Raw genomic sequence first — 21,921 nt, 5'->3', positions numbered from 1 at the left:
GGCTGTTACTCCTGCCGTCTCTCACTGTGCTCCCCCCCCTGCTCCTGCGCCCCGCGCGAGTGCCTCTCACGGCCCGGGTCTGAGGGTCCCTCCACGCCCGGGTCACCCTCCACCAGACCCTCCCCGTCCCTCCCCCCCTCCCCCAGCTGCCTCATTCGCAGGTTGATAGACCCGTAGGTCTTCCTGGGATGGACGAAAGTCCTCCTGCGGTGCAGCTCGCCCCGGAGGACGGACACCATGAGCAGGACAGACAGCAGCATACCCCCCATAGTCAGCAGTCCCAGGCCAGCGATGATGCACTTGTCCAGATGGGAGCCCAGCTGGGCGTAGTACTGCTCCAGACGCTCCATCTGCCTGGCCGAGACCAGGTCCGGATCCACCTTAGCCTCGCGGGGGATGGTGTAGGCCACCACCACCAGCACTATCCCACTGACCAGGAACACCAGCGCCAAGATGAACCCATAGTCCACTGAGGGGTCATTGAAATCCATCTCCTGTCCCTCCTCCTCTGACCGCGGTGACAGTTGATGATCCCTCTGAGTCTGGTAGCCAGATGTGGAACGGGGAACGCTGGAGCTGCATGGTGGTCCTTGTTGGTCGTTGAACCTGGTCTCGAGCTCCTCATCCTGATATGAGGCGTTCTCGATGCCCGCTCTGGCCGCTGTCCATGGTGCTGACGGCGCGTCTCGAGGAGCAGTGCGCCTTCCCCCATCCCCTAGGTCGCGGAGCTCTACGGCGTTGAAAGACTCCATCGAGCTGCGGCGGATGTTCTCATGTCGCTAAATCAGCCCGCTCCTCATTATCTCAGTGAATACCTGGAGAATCAAATATCAAACGACTCATGTATAGAGGACAAAGACACACGACTGAAAAAAATTAATAGAAATGTCTAACGCCACAAAAAATCTTCTTTAACAATCATCAACTTCATAAGAATGATCTTTACTACTTGAGGTGTCAGCCTTAGTTAATTCGGTTATTATCAGACGAAACATCGCTCCGAAGGACACTATCACATTGAAGGCGGTCTTGGCAACATGATCTACCTTCTCACATTGAAAAGCTTATAGACGTTCCAGCGTAAGGCTCATGAAACTAGGTATTTGGGCTATTTTAAATAGGCTGTAGCCTAATCTACGTTACCAAAACATATAATTCGAGTGGATACAATAACCTTCCAATTTGAATGCTTGTCAATTCCCCCACCATAACCCCGTTATCTCAGCAGCTAACCATATTATAGTAAATGATAATGCCTCGTTTTTCCGTCCTCTAGTCAGACCATAAATACCCTGACATGTCAACAGCACTAGCTTAATGTGGGTTATAAATTATCTACCTACAAATAAGGCTCGAACGCGGGGTAGATTGGTAAGATATTTCGCGTTTGGATATGCCTTTCACTGACAGGGAAGGCCAGTGACACAATTCAGATGTATACAGACTGTGGGTTTTATGAGATTATATCTAAAACCAGAGCACAACCAACACAAAAATGACCTTGATGACCATCTCAAATTCCTCGTCTGTCACTGACCGATATTCGTTTAATGTCATAAACGGGCTGATTTACAAATACATAATGATAATTGCTGTCTATTATACTATGATTATTTACACAGACGACATAATGGCAGGGAAACTCACATCCTAAATTCACAAGGCGGGAGTGAGCACCTACCTCCAGGTACCGACGCTCCAGTGATCATTTGCAGCTCAAAGATGCCTGGTGGTGTTGCGAGGGAGACCTTGCGCGAGGAATCTGCCTGGGACTGGCCATGCGCAAAAAAAAAGAAGAAAAAAAAGCCTTTCTGTGACTGGTGCGATTGGTCTCGAGCCTTTTAAAAGCATAACCTGTTTAATGCTCAAGGTCTGGGGTTTTATCTCAAACGTTTGGGAACTTGTGTAGATAAAAGATCAGAATGCAGGTTCTCATGGTCAAGATGAGAGTCGAATGGGTACCCCAACAACATTCTTTAAATACGTCCGACATTAAGTCATTACGTATTAAAACTGTATTATGTCAAACAAGTCGGGATAGCCCTAGATGCAAAATACATGGATTACATTCAAATTACCTGCCAACTGAGGGTTAGGACGGACCATGATGCTTCACCTGGTACAGGTCTTTAAATTAGAACACGGGATAGAGTAGTCTGTTTATCGCGCCTACTCTAGTTTTGTCGTTCATAGCCTCCGATTTGCTTGATAGAAAACTAGAACCAAACTGATTGGGTAACAACGGGGGAGTCTAGAAGTGAAATGGTGGGATTGCCATGGAAACTGAGATCAAGGCCATGCATTATGCACAAGCCTACTTCCTTCACTCAGCTGTTTTACTGACATGAGTAAATTTAACATCTAAACAGCAGATGCAGCACTACTGTTCACTAGCTGATTTTGAGTGGACTAGACACGTGTTATAGAAGTTGGCAGCTGTGGATGCCAACTAGTGTAGGCATACCCTCATCAGGTTTAGATGTTTATTCAACATTCTGGGTCACAATCTTGACAGTTTGTGTCCCAATCTTGGTTACATTTCTTAATGTTTTTGAAGTTTAAATTCAAGCTACAGCCGCTTTAAGTAAACGTGTAGAGATAATTATACTTTTAAGAGTAAATAGTGTTTTTATTGACGTTGTATTCTAAGGTTAATAATTATCTTAGTGAGCAAACGTACACAGTTTTACTATGTTTACACCATAGACTGTATGGTTTACACTTTCACCACTGGTAGATAGAAACACAATAGCCTGATATAAGGTTGACAGATGGTTTCTGCCCACTTCGCAAGCTGATTGACTACTTGGGCATTTCACAGTAAAGCCGGACAAAAAATATCAATATATTATTAGGTTTTTAAAATATATATTGGAAATGTTGGTTTCAGGGCAGACTTAAACTACGAAAGAGTTCTATCAGAATATAGATTATTTTTTTGAGTATAATAAATACCTCTCATTGTTAGCACGCAGGCAGTAACGCCTATGTCTATTTCTTTGGGTCCTTTGATCCAAAATGTTAGAGCTACGCAGTCAGAACAGCAATGGAGTCGAATAGTGTGCTTCAACAAGAATGAAACTGAAACATGACAGGTCAGATGTTATGTTTGTATCAAAATGATTTCAAATACGGACCATCTGGCCACAGAATATTACATTCGAAATAGGGCAGTTCGGTACTAGAATGCTTCCCAGTGTGGGTTAGCTAGCTAAAGCGAAAGCTAACTTGTCGTTGGCACTAGCCAACCAAGACAAGTTAGCTTACGACACGTTAGCTGTTTTGTGGGAACGATTTAGTTGTAAAACAGAGACAAGTAGCGTTAGTAAAGTGCGTGTGTTGCTAGGGGTGTTAATTGACAGTAATTTATTTGTTTAGCCTATCCACTGAAACTAGCTAGTCTAGTTAGCTATATACACAGTGAGGTTGATCGTTTCGAGGACAACTAGTTATACTGTACTTGGTAATAACGCTATATCAAATCTAGCCTAGTTAGCTAGCTAGGTTAGGTGCTTGTAGTTTAGTTAGTTAGCCAGTGCTAACCAATGGCTGCACGCAACCATTAACGTTACTAAATTTGACGATTTGACATAGGATTTTGCTGTGTCCAGTTCTGAATATAGTGTACGATGTATTTTTAGTTGTACAGCTTTACCTTCAAATGACGTAGCAACATATTAGTGCTATGCTGTGAGGTGATAGCTGCACTGTAATGCTTGGTCTGCAGGCCTAATCACGATCCTTTGTTTCCTCCTGTACTGTCCTCTCCCCAGACCTAACCTGATGGTAACCCTCTCCAGCCAGCTTCAGAAACGCCACAACGGAGGTTAGGACCCCCCTGCTCCAGAGCCAGCCGCCCCCCCCCCCCCCCCCCCCCCCAGGACTGCCACCTCCAGTCTGAGCACAGTGCCCTCCACCCAGACATCATGTACTGCCTGCAGTGGTTGCTCCCAGTCCTCCTGATCCCCAAGCCCCTGAACCCCGCCCTCTGGTTCAACCACTCCATGTTCATGGGGTTCTATCTACTAAGCTTCCTGTTGGAGAGGAAACCCTGCACCATCTGTGCCTTGGTGTTCCTGGCCGCACTCTTCCTCATCTGCTACAGCTGCTGGGGGAACTGCTTCCTGTATCACTGCCACGACACAGTACTGCCGGACTCCGCACACAACCCCAGCATTGTGGGCACCTAAGACGGATGGATGGGGGAAAGAGGGGGTGGCCTCACACACATGCGCGTACACTCACTCTAAACACACACTAGGAGAGCACACGGACCCTGGACAATCTGTAACTAGGCTGTGAATCCCCCCCACCCCCACCCTTATACACCAGAGACTGTGTTCTCATGTCGCTACCAAGGCTTCTCCTTCTTTAGGTCCCGCCCACAGCCCCACTCCTGCTGTTTAGAGTGAATGCCCCCTTACTGCCGCTTCACATCCGTTTGCATGGTGTGCCTCTTAAGTTTTCATACGTCATGTTCATACACATATTTTAATTAAGTGTGCAGAAGGTTTTTCCAAAGGGTAGAAAATCAATTGTTGAGTGTGTTTGTACGTATGAGTGATGACTAGTGTATGATTGTTTTGTATGTAAAAGCTGACCGTCAGTGTGGTATTCAGTAGCAGGTGGAATAGGTCATGGTGGCTCGTACCCTCAGTGTTGCCACCTACAGGTTGGAGGAGGAGAGAGATCTATCTGTGAAGCGGCACCCTTCAACTGAAACAATTGTGACCCTGTGTCCTTCACCTGCCACGACCTTGCTGAGCAGCACCGCTGTCTGCTGTTCATTTAATAAAGGTCGATCGTCTGATGTGTGTTCTAGGAGTCGTCCCCTGTAGGGCAGGGAGCTCCGGGATCTAACGTGCCCAGTCATGTCATTCTGGATTGGCAGTGTTCAAAAACATGCAGGTTCATTGAGGGGCATCGGTGCTACCTGACAGATCTAGAAATGATCAGCCACCAGTACTGGAAGACTTGTCAGTGGTAGATCTCGAAAGATATTCTTGACATGGTGTTCTTGTACATGGTTCTAAGGAGCTGAGCGGTTTAACTGGTGTTCCAGCCCCACATGAGAATTCTCTGAACTTCTCATGTTCCAGACAGGACTATTTTAGTAAGATGTGATCATAGGATATTGGCCCATGATATTATTTGTGGGATGCAAAAGCTGGACATGTTCAGAATCTACTGGCATCAGGACTGTTCTTGTGTTTGTGTTAAAGTTTTAAGAAAAAATGTGGATGGAATGTTCATGGGTTATTGTTTACTCAGCCTTCCCTACAGTGTGACCCCACACCTCCATAATGTCACTAAAACCAGTCAACTACAATCCTCCTTTCTTCATAAAATACAGGTGACGGTGAAACCAAATCATTGTAAGAATGCTGTTCAGTATTTCTGTGTTCGGACGCTGTAGCTGTTGATATGTTTGTTTGATCATTAAAGATATGAGTAGTTGAGTGTGAATCTGCCCACCTGCACCATTCAGGACGTCACCTGGGGGAGATAAATGGGACTTAAAATTCACAGGAAATTTGTTAAATGTCATGAACATATATTTTATTACAAACCCTTATCTCTACACAACAGTATTTACATTACCTTGAATAATTGTATCTATAATTCACATACTGGAAACATATAGGATCATACCATACACTTAAATATATTCATAAATATGTCATCAGACATGGAGCTAGTAATGGTTATATCAGTTCCTGTGAGGTTTGATATGTGAACGTGGCTGTGTCACAGACAACTTGAGACTGCTGCAGGGTTGGAAAATGACCAGCAGAGGGCACGCCACCATTCAATTTCTCGTCTTATATGTGTCTGACCCCTTTTTCTCAATAGCATGGTGATCTATGGAGTAGTGGTCTACAGAATGGTGATCTCCGTGTGCTGGTTCTGGTAGGCTTCCTCCTGAAGCTCACAGTAGATCTGATCCATCCTCTGGAACGCCTGGTGGCCCTTCTTACCTGGAACACAGCAAAGATCATCATGAACATCTGCTCAGTCCCCTGACAGACGAGGCGTATGTAGGCCAGGTATTCCTGGCCACAGTTCCACAGCTGGTCCTGATCCTCTGGTTGATAGTTACCGAAGGACAGGACTGTCTCCCTGGCTGCACTGCGAAGGTCCTCATCTGATGACCGCCACAGCTCTGCTATCTGGTCCACGCTCTCCGTCGCCTGCCGCAGGTACACACACACACACACCAAAAGTTCTGGTTTTGTTGGAGTTAAGAGCCAGATCAAAGGTTGGGTTTAGAGTACATGGTGAAGAAAGAGGAAGATGATGAAGGGTGCTCACCTTGAGGCATTTGAGGGCCAGACATGCAGCCTGCTGAAGCTGGACCTCCCCGCTGCTCAGTGTGTCTGTGTAGAACACCACAGCCTAGAAACACAAGGAGAGAACACCTTCAAACACCCAGAACCAACTCGGAGATAGATGATACTAGATACAGGAGTCAGAGAGTCACGGTTGGCCTTTGCCGTCTGATTGCACCAGAGAGCAGGTCTACCTAAACCAGCCGGGCCACACAGCTGATGGGTGGATGACTTCTAGCTGATAGTGGAGTTCTGACAGTGGGTCTGATGTACCTTGGTCCTGAAGGCCTTGCACCCAGCGGTGCGGCTGAGACAGGAGGCAGCAGCCCGGCACACCTTGTGGTTGCTGTCGGTCTGCAGGCTCGCCAGGACGCGAAGCGTGGAGCCCAGGGGGAGGAGCTCGGCGAGGCGCCTCCCTCGGAGCTTCGCCAGCACCCTCCTCCTCTTGGGACTCTGCAGGGCGGAGACCAGGTACACTAGCACACACAGACACACACATCACGCAGTGAGTTATCAGCACCAGGGACTGGTGAAGAATGCCAGTGGAAGATTCTGCAGACAGTGAGAATAGGATTGTCAGAGGTGGTGTGCTTGTGGGTGGTCAGTACCTTCTTTAGAGAGGAGAGAGATGTGCTCCCCCATGTCTTGGATTCCCCAGCGGCGGAGATAGGTTGACAGCTGGAAAATGGTGACTCTGTCTGGGCTAGAAGATGGCCGGAGGCTGGGGACCATTCTGGAACTGGTCTGGACCTGCTGTAGCAGCTGGGTCAACACTAGAGAGGAGAGGAGAGGGTAAGAGAATCTGTCCGTCGCCCATCGCTGTCATAAAACATCATAATGAACAGACATGCTCTATTCAATGGAGGCCTTTGTGATAGCAGCCAGGCCTATGCCAAGGTAACAGGCAAGCAGCTGCTGTCTGTTTACTCAGCATCCATCTATCTGCACGTGACTTAATGATAGCTTACCTGCATGGGGCTCCTTACCTGTGTAGGAATAGGGTTAGGTAACCCTAACCTTGTTTTTAGGGTTAGGGTTAGGACTACAGGTACCCTCTCATCCTACGACAGGGATAGGGTGAGGTGTGGTAGCAGGGTCAGAAGTGGGATTAGGGTCACAGCTAACTATAACCCTAATCCCAAACCTAAAAACAGGGTCAGGGTAGGGATTGGGGTTGGGCTAAGGCTAACCTTAAGTCTCGGCCTACGAGAAAGGTCAGGGGAGGTCTGGTAGCAGGGTCAGAGAAACGATCAAGGTCACGGCAATCTAGAACTCTAACCCTAAAAACAGGGTCAGGGCTAGGGTGAGGAATAGAGTTGGGTCCTGTACCTGCATGTGGCTGCCCAGGTTGCTTGGCCTTCACCCTGTGTGTGTAGCGCTTCCTCAGGGTCTGCAGGAAGCTGTCTGCAGCGCAGCAGAAGGGAGAGCCTCCGCACGTGCACTCCTCCCAGAACATCTGCAGCTCCCGTCCTCTCTGAGCCAGGGGGAGCACTGGAGGGGGGCGGGCGAGGAGGGAGAACAGGGGAGAAGAGGAGGAGGAACCACGCTTGTCATGAAGAGAACGATGGATGATGATTATTAACCTTTTAAGGAGTGAGTTATTTTTCCAAAACGGAAGCTATCTAGTTTTAGTTAGCTTCCGTTACCTAGCAACCTAGCATAATACTCGTAGCAATGCTACTACCTGCTAGTGTTACTTGTTAGCCTCCTAATTGTAAATTTTGAAGCCATACTATAGCGTTTGTCATATAGTTTTTGTCTATCGGAAAATAGTCGGTTGGAATGTTCAGAATCACATATGTGTGACGCTACTCCTTAACGGGTTTTAAGAAGGCACGGCAAGAACCTGCTCTCGATAGCAAGTTGAACAAGCTCAGGTCTCACCGTTGCTGGCAGAGATGGCGTTGGTCTCCAGCAGCAGGCGGCTGATGTTCTCCAGGACACTGGCCTGGTGGGAGGCCTCCTCCAGGACCTCCCTCTGAACTACAGCACACTCCGACCCCTGCAGTGCCTGGGGCAAAGGTCAGAGGCAGCAGGGGCGAGCAAAATGGACGGCAGAGCCGGAGAAGCACAGAGAGGAGGAACGGGGTAGGGGGCAGAAGGGGCAGGAGAAAGAAGGTGATCATTTATTGGCTGTGTTTTGAAAAGACTTCTGAAATGGCCAAAGCTAATGTGTTGAGAAACACCTCTACCTCCAGCAGCACAGTGCAAATGTCAAGGTGAGTCTCCAACGTCTGGTCCAAACTCCAGTTCCCAGAAGTCAGTGGGACAACCCCAAGCTCCTCTGCTGATTGGCTTTCATGAGACAGAAGCCCCAGGCTCCGTAGAGTGGTCTTCTGAAACGAGTTGATTCTATTGGACCAGAAAAACTATGATGAGGTGACTCAATTGGACCAGATCAATTATGATAACTCATCACTCAATCAGATTAGACAAGAGGGACATCTTTCTTCCATACAAATGTTTCAAATTACATTTGAAGCATAACTCGTCGTGACCCTGACCCACCCAATGTCTTTTAGACGTATGCTGCCCAAACAGGACGTTTCATCATCGGCATTGAAGTCGGTGGACAGAAAGTCAAAACTTTCCAGAACTTCCTCCACGGCCAGCGTCTCCTCTGACGACGTCTTCAGCAGAGACAGGTCATTCTGGAGGACACACACACACACTCAGTGTTCAGAGCAGAACCACTTCTCTGGCCACTCCTAACGTATCCAGAATGTTCTCTGACCTTCAGGATGGTGCTGAGGTGCAGTAGTTGGGCCTCCAGAAGTCGGAGCTCCTTCTCTGAGCTGCTCCGCTCTTGGAGAACCACCTCCAGGCCCCCCACCAGACCCCCCAGCCTCAGTGCCAGGCCTCGCCTCTGGGCCCTGCTCCCTACTGCTGGTTGGCTGGGGGCGGAGGTTGGGTCCAGGGCTGGGGTAGGGGGCAGTGCAAGCTGCTGAACAGACCCCTCCTAAAAGAAGGAGTAAATTGTATAAAAAGTAGATCAGTGTTAGCTCCCTTCCCAGCATTACCTCCAGATTAGCACACGTCAAGCTCTTTACCAGTCTTATCTTGCTGTCCATCCCTGGGTCCATGTCGTAACCAGGGCTGGGGTCTGGGCTGAGGTTGGGGATAGTATTGGGGTCTGGGCTGGAGCCTCCGTCCTGCCTGATCAGGTCTGGGGTGCTGTACCTCTGCATGGCCACCAGGGGATCTTTTGAGCTCTGCCCTGGGGTGGATGGGCCTGTGTCTGGGTCTGAGGTGGTCCAGTCCTCCTTCCCCGTCTCCTCCCCTGCCTCCTCCTCCTCCCCCAGGGATATATTTGTCCGACTGCCCCCCAGGCTGGGGCCGTAGCTGGGGGTTGGGGGGCATCTGTGGGGGAGGGGGCTGGGGGCGGGGGTGGACGTTAGGGTGGGAGTGGCTGACGTATCTGCCAGGTAGCTGAGTAAGGAAACACCCCGAGACCTCCCCTTCGGCACGATGGGGAAGGAGCTTTCAGGATCCTGCATCTGGCGCACCATGGACTAGGGAGAAGGAGGTGAGGGAGGGAGGGAGGGAGGGAGGGAGGGAGGGAGGGAGGCAGGCAGGCAGGCAGGGAGGGAGGGAGGGAGGGAGGGAGGGAGGGAGGGAGAGAGAGAGAGAGAGAGAGAGAGAGAGAGAGAGAGAGAGAGAGTGAGTGACATGTGGTCATCCTCAGGTGTCTAATGTGCTGCATCCTAACCTAAACATCTGGACACACATTCCTTTCTTTTGAGGCCCCTCGCATGCATGCTTTGTGTGTATTTATCTGTGTGCAACTCACTGTGAAGTATTTTGGTCATCTGTGAGTATGTGTGTGTGTGTGTGTGTGTGTGTGTGTGGGGCGGGGGGGTTATGCTTGTGTGCATTAATGTGTTTGTATGTGTATGTTACTCACTATTAAGTATATGATTTATAGTTAAGCGTATGTGGATGTGTGTCTGTTTCTCTGTGGGTGTAGCTGAGTGTGTGATTTGTGTGTGTGTGTGTGTGTGTGTGTATGTATATGTGTGTGTGTGTGTATTTATGTGTTTATGTGTGTGTAAGTCACCATGAAGTATTTCTCGGTGAAGCTGGGGGTGCTGGGGGCGCTCCAGCTGTACATGGAGTTCTTCCTGCTGGGGAGAGACTGTCTGCTGGGGGAGGTGCTCACAGGCTTCACCTCTCTGCTGTCAAACGGACTGGAACACACACACACAGAAGCACAGAGAGACAGAGAGAGAGAGACAGGGAGACGGAGAGGGAGAGAGACAGAGAGAGAGGGAGAGGGACAGACAGTGGGAGAGACAGAGATAGATACAGAGAGTTAGCCTGATAAATGATTTAAACCTAGGAATGGCCTAAACCAGTCTCCTGTTTAATGCCATAAGTGGTGAACACACAGAGAAACCAACCCAGATCAATTCAAAATTCTAATTTCCACCTCAAATCTCAGTACGCTGGGCAGGACCGGGAGAGACAACTTGAAATGCCCAACACCTGGGCCCAGTAATGTGATCCACAGCATGTAAGCACACAGCCCTGTGCATGTGTGTGTGTGTATGTGCATGTGTGTATGTGTGTGTGTGTATGTGAATGCATGCATGTGTGTGTGTGTGTGTATGTGGGTGGGTACGTGTGATCAGCTGTTCTTCCACAGCTGGGCTGTGTTAGCGTTACAGTACTGGAAACACAGACAGACAGGGGCGTTGAGGGTCTGGTATGTCTCTCCCTCTCTCTCTCTCTCTCTCTCTCTCTCTCTCTCTCTCTCTCTCTCTCTCTCTCTCTCTCTCTCTCTCTCTCTCTCTCTCTCTCTCTCTCTCTCTCTCTCTCTCCTCTGTCCTCCCTCTCTCTCTCTCTCCCCCTCTGTCCTCCCTCTCTCTCTCCTCTCTGTCCTCCCTCTCTCTCTCTCCTTCTCTCTCTCCCTCTATGTCCTCCCTCTCTCTCTCTCTCTCTCTCTCTCTCTCTCTCTCTCTCAGTATGGAATGAACAGAGCAAGAAGAAAAATGCCTCAATTATCCCAATAATCTGAGCAGGGTAACAGCTGCAAATATCGTTCTGTATGACATCAGATCCTGCACCCCCGACCCCCTGGTCTGGCAGCCTGTGAGAGATGACCAGGAGAGTTTAGATGTTAGTGTGCGGGTTAGTCAGTGTGCTCGTACTTCCAGAGCACCTCCAGTTGCAGCTTGACGGTCCCCAGCTCTGTGACATCCACCAGCATCAGTTGAGGACTCACCAGGAAGAAGTCCGCGCTCGCACACGTTACCATGCCGACCAGCAGCGAGCCCAGCCCCTTTACTTCAGTCACCTGAGTACGAGCAGCATACAAACAAACAAACACAAAAATACTGTACACATACATAGACACAGGTTGTCATCAGTTTGCATTGACTAGGTTGTCTTTGATGAGAAGGGATGTTTGCTGAGGTATTTGGGTGCCAATGAGTGTGTCCATGTTGCAGAGATAGTATACTACTTGGAACTATACTACTACCTGCGAGTAGTATGTGTGTGTGTGGGTGTGTGTGTGTGTGTGGTGGTGGGGGGGGGGGGGTTGTGTGTGTGAGGATTTCTATGGCCTGGGTTTCACCTTAATCTCAAAGTTCTGATGTATACAGGGGAGGAAGACCATCTCCTCTTCCTCCCAGGACTGACGATCATCCGCCTGGATCTTCCCCCGAATCCTCCAGCGCTGTCGACCCAGACGCACCACTACCTGCTCACACAGGGCTAACTACCGTGAACTACTACTACCAGTCACTAACTACCCATCACTAACTGCCCCATAACCAGAGAGGACTAGAATAATTCGGTTCAATTTACACACAAAGTCTGTAGATAGTCAAGCATCATTTGTAGTGGTACTGTGTATAGTGGGCCATGGGCCATGGTAGATCAGCTCACCTCATACTGGTCTCCGGGACATAGTCTGGCAAAGCCAATCAGTCCTGCAATATAAACATTTCAGAGGAATGTGAAGTTTAATGTACTATGTGATGTAACATGTTCCATAACAGTGGCTGGGGATCTGGGCCATATGCTCAAAACAAGGTCTTGTGATAGGATCAAATCTATGCAACTCACATGTTCACATGTTACTATATCATGTGCCCAGAACACGCAATTCTATCCGTGTTCTAGAACATCCAGCTCTATCCTGTGTTCTAGAACATGCAGCTGAATCCTGTGTTCTGCTATACCTTTCATCTTGATGTGCAGCTCTCCTAGCAGAATCTCCAGCTCCCCCTCCATCACTGCCATGTCCTGAACAGAGAAGAGGAGGAGAAGTGGGACAGACAGACAGTCAGACAGACAGAGACAGAGTGAGATTTCTGATGTGTACTGGTTTGTAGCAGTGTGTTGTTATGTACAGGTGTGTTTTGGGGTCCGGTGTAGGTGTGCAGTTGTGTAGATATGTTTTGTGGTGTTAAGACAGTGGTATTTAGGAGTGTATAGTGGTTTGTAGATGTGTGTTGTGGCATGTAGGAGTGTGTAGTGTGTGTCTATCACCTGCAGACTGTGTCTGTGGTTACGGTTGAGTTCCAGCAGACTGTCTCTGGAGGCTCGAGAGGAGGGGGAGAGGGAGAAGGCTCTCTTCATGTTGACGGCTCCCTCGCAGAGACGTCTCTGAAGGCAGTAGGTCTCATACAGCTCCTCCACCTTCAGGAGGACACAGCAGCCAGCACGTCACCTCAGAGAGCCGTCACACCAAACGTCTACACGAGAGGAGCTGGGGCTACCGACCAGCGTCACACCCCAGAGACCTCCAGCTCTCTGGCCCCTCAGTTTCCAGTGGCCGAAGGTTAGGGTGTACCACGGGTGTTGGATGAAGGATGTGCAGTGTGGGGGGTGGTTACCTTGCTGATGTGGAACTCCAGTCTGCGGATAAACCTCTCCTGGGCCCTGATCTCCTGACAGAGAGAAGCATCCCAGCATTTTACGGTTAGGAAATGAGAACTGAAACTGGGAAAAGACCGGAAGGACGTGCTGTTGGCCGATGTGTTGTACCTACCTTCTCCAGGTCATACAGGAAAGCCTGAGAACAAAGGATGTCATGTTATCTCACCACACTCACTTTGGCTAGATCCAGATCATGATGTTTATCATTCAACAGCATGGCAGATGGTGCTCTCACCAATCTGGAGTTTCTCTTGGTGTCTCTCTGCTGGGCGAACAGGAAGTCCATCTCAGCCTGATGCTCCTCCAGGTATTCTCTGAGGACCACACAGACTCCATGAAGTTACAAATCACCATGACGTTACTAATCACCATGAAGTTACTAATCACCATGAAGTTACTAATCACCATGAAGAGGCTAATCACCAACATGAGGATAATGCTGATTGCCATGAATATGAATATGCAATACGTATGCTGTACATGAGTCAGTATGTGCAGTAGACAGGGTTAAGTGATGACGTAACACGTACTTCAGTCCCTTGCGCAGAGCCTGGAAGATCCTCTCCACCTGCTCTGGCTGTTGGCCATAGACTCCTCCGTGGCCCAGTGAGAGGTGCATCCTGGGATGTCGGCCTGAGGAGGCCTTGGACCTGAGGGAGCTACGCACTGAAGAAGTCCTGTGTGGGGGAAACATGTCACTTGTGACACATGTCACCTGTGCCCTCCAGGATGTGTGTCTGGCGTTGATGTATACGAAAATCAGATTTAACACCCAGTTCTGCAGACTTCATGTGCTAGATATCTCTCCCTGTAGGTCCTCATGTTTCTTCATTATGATATCGTAAGGCTGGGAGACAAGAGCTACACATGATGTCATACACACACACACACACTATTCCAAAACTTCAAAGCTTCAGTATGAAGACACATGAGGACCACTGACGCTCACCCTGACCTTGACCTCTGCCCTTCAAAAGAATAGGCTGCTTCAGTTTCCACTCTTCGTCCCTCCCCCTCCACGATCCCCCCTGTCTCTCCCACCCCTCCCTCTGTTTAGAGCAGGAAGCACATTCCAGGGTTGGGTTCCTGTGTTATTTACTTGACAGTCCTGCGTTCCAGTAGGGTCAGGGTTCAATCAAGGGTTTATGCTCAGTAGAGGGGGCATTAAACTGAAGGAGCTCTATTCAACAGACTGTGACCTTTGACCACAAACATATCCTCTTGGCCTAACGTTAGATGTCTGGGCTTGGTGATTGGGTTGGATCACCATGGCAACTCACCGCTGGCGTCCAGTCAGGGAGCTGAACCCTGTGAAGGATCGACTCCTCTGGACCACACACTCCTCCGCCGGGACCTCAAATCTCAGCTTCACGGACATCCCCCTCTCCTGTCTGACAGACACCGCACAGACACACGCACGCACACACAGACACACACACACGCACACACACACACACACACACAGGGGTCAGAACCACCAGAGCTTTCCCCATCCCTCAGCGTAAACCAGACACTCAGTCTGTCTGCTTTCAGGGTTAAACTGAAGTTGGTCAAGGTGATAAAGTGTCAGCGAGTGTGTGTGTATTTGTGAAAGAGAGAGAGACGGGTAAATGTTTACTCCACCATCTAAACATACATGATCCTGGGGAGACATTAACACAGATCTATGTGGCCTTAAGAGCCCCTGCCAGTTACAAACACACACCCAAACACAGAGACAGGAAGCTTGTCCCACTGAAGCTTGTCAGTCTAATGATGTAGACAGCACACTCTTAATAGCACATGGCTCTTCTCTCCAACCAGCAGCTGGTGAACACTAATCCAGAGATTGACTGGAGTAACCAGGGTCATATCTTCATCAATGCTGGTTTGTGTCTGAGTGTGTGTATGGCTGCATTCCTCATACAGAGGGGCTACAGTAGACCAGCTCTGCCTCAGGGTCCTGCTTTGATAGACCACTCACCAGCTGTAACCAGCCCTCACCAGCTCTAACCATGCAGCTCTAACCAGCCCTCACCAGATCTAACCAGCTCTAACCAGCTCTAACCAGCCCTCACCATATCTAACCAGCTCTAACCAGCTCTAACCAGCCCTCTTCAGCTCTAACCAGCTCTAACCCTAACCCTCACCAGATCTAACCAGCTCTAACCAGCTCTAACTAGCCCTCTTCAGCCCTCACCAGATCTAACTAGCCCTCTTCAGCCCTCACCAGATCTAACCAGCCCTCTTCAGCTCTAACCAACTCTAACCAGCTAACTGGCTCTATCCAACCCTCAGTTTTCTGCACTGTAGACTAAATCCGATCCAGTGAGGTTTTTTATAGAGAGGCTTCCTCAGTCTGAGTAACCAGCAAATGGCATTCTGTCAGCGTGGGGGTAGGGGGGTGGGGGGTAAGGGGGAGTGGGGGGTAAGGGGGGGTGGAGGGGTTCAGGGTTGTCTGGAATGGGCCAAGCTAACGAAGTGGGGGAGGGCAGCATAGCTGTTCACCCAGGGGACATTAGTCATGAAGGACCTTTGACTTCAAGCAATACTTGCACACACCCTACACAGACACACAAACACACACACACATTACCACACCCTACACAGACACACAAACACACACACACATTACCGTGCTCCACACTGCTCAGAAGGAGCGCACTGTGTGCGTTAAAAGTGTGCGTGAGACCAGACCCAGTATCGTGTGTTCTCAGAGGACGATACAGTGGGTCAGGGTTGACTGACACATAAAGGGGAACATGGGGGGGAGGATAAAGGGGTGGAGGGATGGAGGCTGGGAGGCTGCGGAGGGGAAACTACACTCCAGAGGACTGGTGTGTGCTCTGGGAGGTGGGGGGGGGGAGGGGGACTACAGTGTTCCATCCCCTGTTTGTGTGTGGAGGCATGTTTTGCTGAGCAGACTGGCGAAGAAAAGGGGGGAGAGAAAGAAAGAGGAGAGAAGGAAAGAGGAGAGAAGGAAAGAGGAGAGAAGGACAGAGGAGAGAAGGAAAGGGGGCCAACAGGAGAGACAGATAGAAGCTCTTTCTCCACATGGTGGCTACATCCTCTGAGCAGTGACAGGACATTGTCACGTTCCTCTGGAACATTCACTGCCTGACAAAAGTCTGGCGGCCCCACTAATCAGAGCATTGGCGTCTGGTCAGAAAAAGTCTTCACCAATGAAACCACACCGTTAAAACGCTATAAAAAAGGTTGGTGTGGCTTCCCCAGACATTCAGAACGCACAGAGCCCACCACTGAGAGAAAGGAGAGAAAGGAAGAGAGGGAGAGAGAATGTAAGGAGAGAATGAGAGTGCATGTGGAAGGGGGGGTGGGCAAAATCAGTTCCTTGTGTTTCAGTCTCACATAGGCTTGTGTACGTTAGGGAGGTACAGGGGTGTGTGTGTGTGTGTGTGTGTGTGTGTTTACGAGGGAGACCCTCATGGTGAGCAGCTGACACGTCCACAACCAGACCCTCAGAGTTCCCCTCCAACACCTCCAGGTCAGGGGCCACTGGTCAACGACCACCCTCCAGCCCTCCATCCAGCCCTCCATCCAGTCCTCCATCCAGCCCTCCATCCAGCCCTCCATCCACCCCTCCATCCAGCCCTCCATCCCTCCAGAACTGGTGGTCTTAACCAGCTTGTAACGAGTGGGCCCACCATGTGAACAAACTGTAAACTTTGGTGCTAATTCCGAAACCTGACACCAACTGAGTCTTTATCACTGAGCACAGACACACCACTTTAAAGAGCTTGTTAGGAAAAGGAAAATGTCTCGTTCCCTGTCAATGGGTACGATATACACACATGCGTTGGTGATCAACCTGAGTGCTCAGTAGAGTTCAAGTGGAGAAGAAGCTTAAAAGCATAATTTGGAGTGACTGGGATTCCAAACAGGTTGTTGATGTTGTGGAGGGGTATAAATCTGCTTCAGGTGGTCTGTCGCTTTTATGGAGGCTACAGATGCTTTCTCCAGATGGTTTGAATATTTCAATGTTCAGTTTTCCAGTCGGGTGATAATGCCCCCCTCCCCCTCCCCCTCCCTCTGTTCCCTACCTCTCTGATGATCTATGAACGTGTCTTAATATGACACACATGCCTTTCATTTCTGCATCATCATCAGCATCATTCTTGGTGAGTCTGAACCTACCACCATTTTAATCCTGTAGAATAGTCTCTTATCTATGACACCTCTGCCTCAAACCTCATCTACTGCATGTCCCCCCGCCCTCACCTCCCTCCCTCACCTCCCTCACCTCCCTCCCTCAGCTCCCTCACCTCCCTCACCTCCCTCCCTCACCTTCCTCCCTCACCTCCCTCACCTCCCTCACCTCCCTCCCTCAGCTCCCTCACCTCCCTCACCTCCCTCCCTCACCTCCCTCACCTCCCTCCCTCAGCTCCCTCACCTCCCTCACCTCCCTCCCTCACCTTCCTCCCTCACCTCCCTCACCTCCCTCACCTCCCTCACCTCCCTCCCTCAGCTCCCTCACCTCCCTCACCTCCCTCCCTCACCTCCCTCACCTCCCTCCCTCAGCTCCCTCACCTCCCTCCCTCACCTCCCTCACCTCCCTCACCTCCCTCACCTCCCTCCCTCCCTCCCTCACCTCCCTCACCTCCCTCACCTCCCTCCCTCAGCTCCCTCACCTCCCTCCCTCACCTCCCTCCCTCACCTCCCTCCCTCCCTCCCTCCCTCCCTCACCTCCCTCACCTGTCTCACCTCCCTCCCTCCCTCACCTCCCTCCCCCACCTCCTCCACCTCCCTCACCCTCATCAGCGGTCCTTAGAACATCAGGCTGCCTTCACGAGAGATTCAGAAGCAGAGCAGAGAGGAACACAGATCCTCCTTCAGTATAAAATATGAAAGGCTTTGCTTCCTGAGTTAGCATGTGAAAAATTGCTTAGGGATCCACGTAGGTGTATGGGGGGGGGAATGTGACAGGATGTGTGTGTGTGTTTAGACAGTTGCTTGGGGATTTCGTTTTGATAGACTCTCCTGACTGTGAAAAAGACCTGGAAAAGAGATCTGAGTGTGGCGAGTGTGTGCATGTGTGTTACTGAGTTGCTTAGAGACATTGCTTGTCTTGGCATGATTTGTGTGTGTTGGAGTGTGTGTGTCTGCATGAATGTGCGTTTGCGCACTTATAAAGTATGTGTGTGTTTGTATGTGTAATTTCCCCCGTGAATACAAACAAGCTAGTCAAGACAGAGATCCACCCTCAAGCAGGCAGGATAAACCAAGCTCAGGAATGGTGTTTCTGCCAACTCTGGTACTAGAGAGCCACTTAAAAGACATTAACCAAGATGAATTAGAGTGCGCACTCTCTCTTCTGTTGTTATTTTGTTTTGCTTTAATGGAACCCAGAACTTCTGTTGCCTGCTTCCTGTTTGCAGAGAGAGACACATGTGTGTCTGTGTGTGTGCGTATGGTTGTTTGTGTGCGTGTGTGGATCTGTGTGTGTAGCTGAGAGACCATGGGAATCTTGCAACAACACAAGCCTCCCTCTAGAGAGGAGGACGTCCCAGCTGGACCCTGGTGTGGGATCAGACTCTGGGGCTCCTTCTAACAACCAGGTGTGGAGCAGAAGAGGACAGGCTGATCCCAGAGCAGTGCTACGGTGGCCCTGGAGGGACAAACTGAGGGTCAGGTTGGCATGATCGATCTAGCAGAGAAGGACATTAAAGGAGTAGAAGTAGCAGAAGAAGGAAAGGAGTATGGGTAGAGGGTGAGGTTTGAGAGAAGTATTTTATGAAAATGTTGTGAAAGGAAGAGGACTGAGGAGAAGAGATATTGTTTTGAGTTTGTGTGCTGGGGGTGCAGTTAGGGTTACTGTAGCTGGTGGAACAGATGTGTTAAAACATTCAGGTATCTGTTCCTCTCTGTCTCTCACTCTGTCCATCATCACCACCTTCTCCTTTTGGCTGTAGCAGAAGTGCTTTGGTAGAACCTTGTAAGATGCACTGCCACCCTGGGACAACAAAGGGTGTCTTGTCTCGGTCTACTGAGCAGGAAACTGGGTTTGATTCCCTCTGGATACATCTGCACACATCACAACTTGGCACGGTATAAATATGAGGTACACACATGGCAGACCACCATTCACAGTCACACACCATATGCACATTTACATGTCAAACACACAGACACACACTGATTTCTTAAACTTCCTCTGATACGCTGTCCTTATTTTTCTTCTCTGAAAGTTTTGATGAAACCAGAGTCCTGGAGGAAACACAGGAGTTCACACAGCAGAGGAATGAGATACTCTGGGGTTCCTTGTAGGGAGCTGGGCCATGGAGTTCATACACACACACTCTCTTTCTCTCTATCTCTCTCTCTCACTCTCTACCTCTTTAACACACACACACACACACTCTCTCTCTTTCTCACACACACACACACATACGTCTACAGCAGAACCGACAGCCCAATACCTGCAGGATCTAGTCTGCTCCTTTCTCTGTATCAGCATATACAAACATCAGAAGTTAGCCTGGTTCTGGCATGGCTGCCTGGCTGCCAATCCCCCAACCCCAACCCCCACCCCAACCCCCACCCCAACCCCAACCCCAACCCCCTCCCTGCACCAGGCCTGGAGGTGGAAGAGGAAACCAGCATGGAATTGAGTGGAGAGACCAACCTGGATCTGAGAAGACCAACCCTGCATGCCGGCTTGTTTTTCATAGGGAGGCCAACATTCTATGTTAATAAACTAGCTGGACGTAATCCAGAGCACCCACCGTGAGTGGATCATCTCAGACCTACATCCAGGATCCATAAAGGGTTTCTACTGTAGGGACCTTAATGGAAAGTGACAGCTCTCCTAACAGCTTCTAACCTCACACTGACCCATTCACTCGCAAACACACACCACTCACACACACACACACACACACACCACACACACACAGGTTTCCCAGCTGAGAGTTTTGGCACTCTGTCTCCAGTGTCATTGTTCACATTAGTTTGACAGACGTGACCTCTAGCACAGATAGTTCTGTTTATGTGCAGGATAACCGACACAGCATTCCCTCGCAGAACAAGAGCATTTTTGGTTCCGATTGTGAACCCTCTTCATGTTCCCCATTCCTCTATCTGGAATTATATCAGGTTCTCACGAGACACAACAGAGCATCAACAGAACAGAACATCAACACAAGCTGTGGAGGAGTAGGCGGTAGTAATGGTGCGCGTGTGTGTGTGTGTGTTTAGAGGACTGAATGCTAGGCAGGTCAGTTTCTACTGTCAGATTGTATTAACCCTTGACACACACACACACACATACAGACACATACACTCATGTTGCTTTATATTAGAGCTCCCGGGGCAGCATCACTCATCCTGCTGTTCGCTTGACTTCAACACAAACATCTCTCCTTGCACTAGGGCCAACACATAGCAACACCTATCCACACCTGGCTAGCCCAACGACAGTTTGCAACACCTGGCAAGTCCATTCATCAGCAGCACCTACCTAGTCAAACAGCAAACACACGGTCGGATACACTGTCTCGTGGTTTCAGCCAACACGCGCCAGGGAATGAAAAACAAACACAGTTCAGCCTAACACTGGTGAGGATCACTGCAACCTTAGGCAGAACTCTGAAGTATCTCAAATCAAACCCAACGAGTGTCCCAGAGTAGGGAAGGAGGGAGGATGGGGGATAGAGGACCCGGCTCAACCCAGGGGGTTTATATTTTTTCTGGCAGAAACAGTTAGTAGGGTTCATGAGAAAATATGGGTAGCATATATAAGTACAGGCTAACTAACTGCAGTTATCGAAAGGTTAATACTACTAATACATTTAATTAGCATACAGTTTAGTGTAGCCTAAATAACAATAGATTTTTAACCTAGCTTCCATTATGTCTTGCTATGAAAACAGACATTTTTTTCCAAAGTTAACACACAAACTCACATATTTCCTTAGAATAACAGCATGATTGACTACTACTCACAAGATGATCATAGACAGATAAACAGACAGACAGATAGTAACCTTTAACTTACTTGATCAGAAATGTTCTTCTGATCCTATGTCCAACTGCCCTCGAAGCAAAGTCATCTCCTGCACAGCTGCATGGTACATGTATAAATGAGTGAAAAAGAGAGAATGTGTGTGTGTGCGTATATGGAGCCTGCAAGCTCCTGATAGAGTGTGCTCTAATCGGAGAGATTCAAGTCAGTAGAAACACCATGAAATTCTTAGAAGTTGCAGCAGGAAAGAAAAAAAGGGTGGGCATAGTATTCTACTCACACTGTAAACTCTCTCTCTCTCTCTCTCTCTCTCTCTCTCTCTCTCTCTCTCTCTCTCTCTCTCTCACTCTTTGTGTCTCTCTCTCTCTCTCTGTCTCTCTATCTCTCTCTGTCTCTCTCTCTCTCTCTCTCTGTCTGTCTGTCTGTCTGTCTCTCTCTCTCTCTCTCTCTCTCTCTCTCTCTCTCTCTCTCTCTCTCTCTCTCTCTCTCTCTCTCTCTCTCTCTGTGTGTGTGTCTCTCTCTCTCTCTCTCTCTCTCTCTCTCTCTGTGTCTCTGTCTGTCTGTCTGTCTCTCTCTCTCTCTCTCTCTCTCTCTCTCTCTCTCTCTCTCTCTCTCTCTCTCTCTCTCTCTCTCTGTCTCTCTGTCTCTCTGTCTCTCTGTCTCTCTCTCTCTCTCTCGCTCTCTCTCTGTCTGTCTGTCTGTCTCTGTCTCTGTCTCTGTCTCTGTCTCTGTCTCTGTCTCTGT

General features: G+C 49.4%; 3 protein-coding genes across 3 annotated transcripts; 1 reads left to right on the top strand and 2 right to left on the bottom strand.

The window, feature by feature from the left end:
- Positions 1-5: 5 nt before the first annotated feature.
- tmem74b (transmembrane protein 74B) lies at positions 6-2,323 on the bottom strand. The gene is made up of 3 exons (XM_062459774.1): positions 2,079-2,323; positions 1,682-1,772; positions 6-815 (listed from the first exon to the last, which is right to left on the bottom strand). The coding sequence occupies exon 3, from the start codon at positions 750-752 to the stop codon at positions 6-8; it is 747 nt and encodes a 248-aa protein (XP_062315758.1). The 5' UTR covers positions 753-815; positions 1,682-1,772; positions 2,079-2,323.
- A 612-nt stretch (positions 2,324-2,935) lies between these two features.
- blcap (bladder cancer associated protein) lies at positions 2,936-5,457 on the top strand. The gene is made up of 2 exons (XM_062470722.1): positions 2,936-3,095; positions 3,774-5,457. The coding sequence occupies exon 2, from the start codon at positions 3,927-3,929 to the stop codon at positions 4,188-4,190; it is 264 nt and encodes an 87-aa protein (XP_062326706.1). The 5' UTR covers positions 2,936-3,095; positions 3,774-3,926; the 3' UTR covers positions 4,191-5,457.
- ripor3 (RIPOR family member 3) lies at positions 4,525-21,602 on the bottom strand. The gene is made up of 23 exons (XM_062470695.1): positions 21,211-21,602; positions 14,498-14,608; positions 13,748-13,894; positions 13,453-13,531; positions 13,330-13,353; positions 13,175-13,228; positions 12,828-12,977; positions 12,518-12,581; positions 12,222-12,265; positions 11,908-12,033; positions 11,480-11,625; positions 10,387-10,516; positions 9,380-9,841; positions 9,064-9,288; positions 8,838-8,980; positions 8,522-8,681; positions 8,214-8,340; positions 7,659-7,820; positions 6,938-7,102; positions 6,603-6,805; positions 6,313-6,396; positions 6,101-6,191; positions 4,525-5,978 (listed from the first exon to the last, which is right to left on the bottom strand). The coding sequence occupies exons 2-23, from the start codon at positions 14,593-14,595 to the stop codon at positions 5,878-5,880; spliced, it is 2,985 nt and encodes a 994-aa protein (XP_062326679.1). The 5' UTR covers positions 14,596-14,608; positions 21,211-21,602; the 3' UTR covers positions 4,525-5,877.
- Between the last annotated feature and the right edge of the window lie 319 nt (positions 21,603-21,921).

Source organism: Osmerus eperlanus, chromosome 1 (genome assembly GCF_963692335.1).
Source record: "Osmerus eperlanus chromosome 1, fOsmEpe2.1, whole genome shotgun sequence".
NCBI classification, from domain to species: Eukaryota; Metazoa; Chordata; class Actinopteri; order Osmeriformes; family Osmeridae; genus Osmerus; species Osmerus eperlanus.
This window is presented reverse-complemented; position numbering and strand designations above follow the sequence as displayed.